We start from the raw sequence: 4,947 nt of genomic DNA, 5'->3' as shown, positions 1-4,947 counted from the left end.
AAGCTTTCTCAGTGCATACTGTAATTTTTGGATTATGTCAGGTCTCCAAGTGATGAAACCCATTCAAAGAAGAAATGTGCAAAGTCCATCTTTAGAAATAAATTTCAAATAAATGAAATGGCTACACATGTCAAACTCGGGCTCGACAATTTGATGCACTCCCCACCCCACCAAAGTAGGTGAAAATTTTGATGCATCTTATAAAGCGAATATTGTGGCGGTTAGTGGTGGTCGAAGGGGATTGGTGCGGCACCAATCAGCTGTTCTAGAATAGGTGGCGGCGGCAGTGAATGCGACGTGCCACTGCCGAACTGGCCGCGGCAAATGGGTGACACTGAACAAGCCGCTGTGGAGGCAAACGGGCCGTGCCAAAGGCAATTGGGCCAAATGAATACCAGATGGATGCTGGGAGACAGAGGCAGAATTTCTTTTCTTGTTTTCCTCCCCTCAAAAAGCTAGGTGCATCTTATAGCCCGGAGCATCTTATATTCTGAAAAATACCATAATTACTTTTAAGGAAATCTGTCTTTCCTACATGTACACAATTTGCTTGAAAAATATGTTGACAAATTTGTGATTCAGCATACCACACAAAAACAATTAGCCGGGGCATGCTTGCATGGAGCTTCGCGTGCCTGCCAATCATGCAGAGCCACCCCCTTCCCTCCCCGCCAAGCCAGAATGGTTGTGGACTGATGGTGTCCACAAGTTCTTCGTCATTAAAATATTCTGAGATGGTATCTCCTACAAAAAAATGAATATTGGCAGCTTTATTTGGGGGTTTAATTAGAAAATAGTCCATTATACCCATTATTGAATGTTCATTTTATATAGTTCAAAAATAAGGTTCTGCAGATAACTTCAATGAAACACATGCAACTCAGCCCCAGAAATAAAAATGAATTTTTTCTCAGAATAGCCATTTAATGACACTTTTTAAAATATATCTCAGAGGTGACAGGAGATTTCAAAAAGCATACAGGATCTGTTTGGCAATAAGTTAGTGCATGCTCATAAATAGTTGATTGTGCATATACTCTCTTCATCCAGGAACAAGATGCTCCATTTATAAACTCATTTATTCCTCAGCTTCAGACCCTTCATCATCATGACTGATCTGGAAATAACGCAGCTCGTAGGTCTCCTTGTCGGATGCTACCACGCGCAACCAGTCACGAAGATTGTGCTTCTTGAGGTACTTCTTCGTGAGATATTTAAGGTACCTTTAACCATATGAAGAAAATGATTTAGGTTCAACATTTCATTTGACAGACTACTAATTAAAAGGGGGGGGGAGCAGAAGACAAGGATTCTAAAAAAGTAACCTTAGCAAACATCTGATGAGTTCACTTTAATCAAGCCAAACAGGAAGGCTAAGAAACTGAATTCAACTGCAAAGTCATTTCAGATATCATCAATGCACCTCTATCATCCCCAGCAATTATCTACCTCTAATCTTGCAAGATTGTCACGGGGTGGCTGGGAATGATTATAAGAACTGCAATGCTACCATATGTATGCAATTCCACCCTCCTCACCACCCACCTCCCAACAAAAGGACAAGACTCCAGTGGGAAGGATCTATTAACCAGTGGAACAGCTTGCCACCAGAAGTTGTGGGTGCTTCGTCATTGGAGGTTTTTAAAAAGAGCTTGGAAAGCCACTTGTCTGAAATGGTATAGGACCTCCTGCTTGAGCAAGGGGCTGGACTAGAAGGCCTCCAAGGTCCCTTCCAGCTCTACTCTTCATTCTGATTCTCATCTTATGTGGAAATATGGTAAAATGGCAAGTCCAATTTTTATAGGGAACTTCCATTAAATTTGCCATCTAATGCAATATATTTTACAATGTTTAACTATTTAAAATTATTATCGGTGATGCAAGGAGCGAAAGAAAAGCTGCAATACAAAATTAAAAGAAAAACCAACCTTTTTGAGAACTGCTTTTCTGACGTTACTGTGATCTTATTTTTAAAGCGTTCAATGTGAACTACATTTCCCAGGTTTCCTGTTTTTCCATTGACTTTAATTCTCTCATTCAAGAACTGTTCCTAATTAAAAACAAAGGAACAAAAGAACACTAGGGAATGGTGCCCTAGGTGTGGGTCTAGGGAAGGAACCCTAGCCAGGTAATATTTGTTATTACACTCACTGAATATAATTATACCATACAAGCACCTCCCATGAAGCATATTAAAATTAATTCCACCAAAGAAACTTAGCAAACACAATACGTACTGTATCTATATGCAAGCTTTCTGATATTAAATTATACATCTATGCAATATATCTGGTAGCTAAGGGACTAAACTAGATGGATACATTTAATAAGAGGGAGTATTACAATTAATTACTTTTTCAGGGAAGGATTTCCCAGACAAAATTACTCTCCAAGTTTGTTTGCCTGAAATTAGAATAGAATTCTTTATTGGCCAAGTGTGATTGGAATCGCAAGGAATTTGTCTTGGTCCAAATGCTCTCAAGTGTATATAAAAAGAAAAGATAGATTCATCAAGAATCATAAGGTACAACACTTAATGATATTCATAGGCTATCAAATCATATAGGAAACAACACAAATCATAAGGATACAGGTTAATCATATAGTCATAGGTGGGAAGAGATGGGTGATAGGAACGATGAGAAGATAAATAGTAGGGTTCCACCACAAAACCGCGGACGACAAAATCGCGATCGACGAAAGCGCGCATTTGACGTCATCACAGTGCGACGAAAACATCGCGCTGTGATCGAAAAATGTAAAAATAAAGCGAAAACCTTACCCTAACCCCCCCAAACCTAACCCTAACCCTTAACCTAACCCTAAATCTAACCCTAAACCTAACCGTTAACCTAACGCTAACCCTTAACCTAACGCTAAACGTAACCCTAACGCTCTAAACCTAACCCTAACCCTTAACCTAACCCTAACCCTTACCTTTATGTGAATCGGCTTGCTTTAATTTTATTTTTATTTCAATTTTTAATTTTTTTCGTCACGCTGTGATGACGTCAAATGCGCGCTTTCGTCGATCGCGCTTTTGACGGGTCACGAAATAGTAGTGCAGACTTAGTAAATAGTTTGACAGTGTTGAGGGAATTATTTGTTTAGCAGAGTGATGGCGTTGGAAAAACTGTTTTTATGTCTAGTTGTTCTGGTATGCAGTGCTCTATAGCATCGTTTTGAGGGTAGGAGTTGAAACAGTTTATTAGCTACCGTATATATGCCTAATTTTCCCCCCAAAAAGAAACTACAATGATGAGAATTTTCTATCTTCCTTAACACTTAAGCTTCATCTTATAGTCTTACTATATGGCTCCTTAGAGAAGTAAGAAAGAATTTACTTACAAAGTTTCCCGAGTCAAATATGCCATCTTCCACAGGGTGGGTAAGATCAAGGTTATACTTGCAGGTTGTCCTTTTCAGTTTGTCTTTTTGCTAAAAGAAAGCCAAACAGGTTAACCTCTGCTATTTATTTTTTTATTTCGACAATATCAAGGTTTAAATATTCTATAAGAAGAGCCTTTCCTTAATCTGCCCTGAAAACCAACCCACAATGGGCTTGTCACAGGTTTTATTTAAATCTCTATCCAAGGCCTGGGCGGGATTATATATATAGCCTTTATTGTCATTGTATAAAATAAATACGGAATTGGTTAGTAATAAATACAACGAAGTTCTGGGAATTGAAGCGTAGCCACCTTAAGGGGACCGAAACTGAGAAATACATCTATAGCAGGGGTCTCTAACTTTTGGCCACTTTAAGCCTGGAGGACTTCAACTCCCAGAATTCCACAGCCACAAAGCTCTATAGGATCTATAGATCAGTGTTTCTCAACCTTGGCAACTTGAAGGTGTCCAGACTTCAACTCCCAGAATTCCCCAGCCAGCGAATGCTGGCTGGGGAATTCTGGGAGTTGAAGTCTGGACATCTTCAAGTTGCCAAGGTTGAGAAACACTGATCTATAGGATCATTAGCATATCCTCCCCCCCCCCAAAAGCAACCTAGATCGTTTATTATTCACCCGCTTATTTTATCACTGGCTAGGCTGGTCTCCCTCCAAGAAGGGCTGGCAAGGCTCTTTCGCAAGGCAACCCTCGCAGAGAGAAGCTGAACTACTCTTGCTACCACAGCCTCCTCCACCTCGGAGCGGCTTCTTCTCCCCAGCTCCCAACGAAAGGAGCGAGCCCACAGCCACCCCACAAAGGCTTCTGTCCCTTTCCCTTCCCTTAAAGCACCGCTTCGCTTCGCCTCGCCGACCGCCAATAGCGCATGCGCGCGCGCCCAAGAACCCCCCCCTCCCCCGCTCACCGGCGCCATGTCGACAAGCTCTTCGGATCCCTGAAAAGGGCCACGGGCTCCGCGCGGCGTTCTTTTATAGGCGATCCGCCTGTGACGCAATCTACGTCAGGCGTGCCGCACGCGCCCGAGAGATGCTGTATTAGAAGGGAGCGCCTCTAGGAAGCGTCGCTCTCTATGATTCCGGTTAGGGGCGTTTCTGATTCAATGAAGAGCCAAGGCATGCCGGGTAAGAGAGCCCAGCGCCGTTCACGTGGCGTTGGGACTCCAACTTCCGGGGTTTTAAGCCGAAGTCTGTTCATTTGGAAGCGATGATTCACTAACGTCTCTCCCTGATTGCATCTTAATTCCACTCATTTTTCCCCCTGTATATAATGGTTTAAGAGTATTCTAGGACGGCTGGTTTCCACTTCCACGCCTTGATTAAGAAGCCCACACTTGGAATACTGCATTCAGTTTTAACAGGATGGGACCTTATAGGTCATCTAATCCAACCCCACAGGCAGGAAACCCTACACCAGGGTGTCCAAACTTGGGAACTTTTAAGATTTGTGGGCTTCAACTCCCAGAATCCCCCAGCCAGCCATGCTGTTTGGACCCTGCCCCACCCCATTTCTGACAAATGGCAGTCCAATCTCTTCTAGAAA

General features: G+C 42.3%; 1 protein-coding gene across 1 annotated transcript; it reads right to left on the bottom strand.

Moving 5' to 3' along the window:
• Positions 1 to 903: 903 nt before the first annotated feature.
• On the bottom strand, positions 904 to 4,436 carry RPL22L1 (ribosomal protein L22 like 1). Its single transcript, XM_087725256.1, has 4 exons — positions 4,313 to 4,436; positions 3,349 to 3,438; positions 1,929 to 2,050; positions 904 to 1,223 (listed from the first exon to the last, which is right to left on the bottom strand). The coding sequence occupies exons 1-4, from the start codon at positions 4,319 to 4,321 to the stop codon at positions 1,079 to 1,081; spliced, it is 366 nt and encodes a 121-aa protein (XP_087581382.1). The 5' UTR covers positions 4,322 to 4,436; the 3' UTR covers positions 904 to 1,078.
• Between the last annotated feature and the right edge of the window lie 511 nt (positions 4,437 to 4,947).

Source organism: Thamnophis sirtalis, unplaced genomic scaffold (assembly GCF_051295495.1).
Source record: "Thamnophis sirtalis isolate CommonGarterSnake01/CBP01778 unplaced genomic scaffold, rThaSir2_p1.2 scaffold_11, whole genome shotgun sequence".
Classification (NCBI taxonomy): domain Eukaryota; kingdom Metazoa; phylum Chordata; class Lepidosauria; order Squamata; family Natricidae; genus Thamnophis; species Thamnophis sirtalis.
This window is presented reverse-complemented; position numbering and strand designations above follow the sequence as displayed.

Coding starts and splice junctions, on each gene's coding strand:
- RPL22L1 (XM_087725256.1), bottom strand. Junction 2,051..3,348: donor TATTTGACTCGGGAAACTTT/GTAAGTAAATTC, acceptor GTTTTTAATTAG/GAACAGTTCTTGAATGAGAG. Junction 1,224..1,928: donor GAAAAGCAGTTCTCAAAAAG/GTTGGTTTTTCT, acceptor ATATGGTTAAAG/GTACCTTAAATATCTCACGA.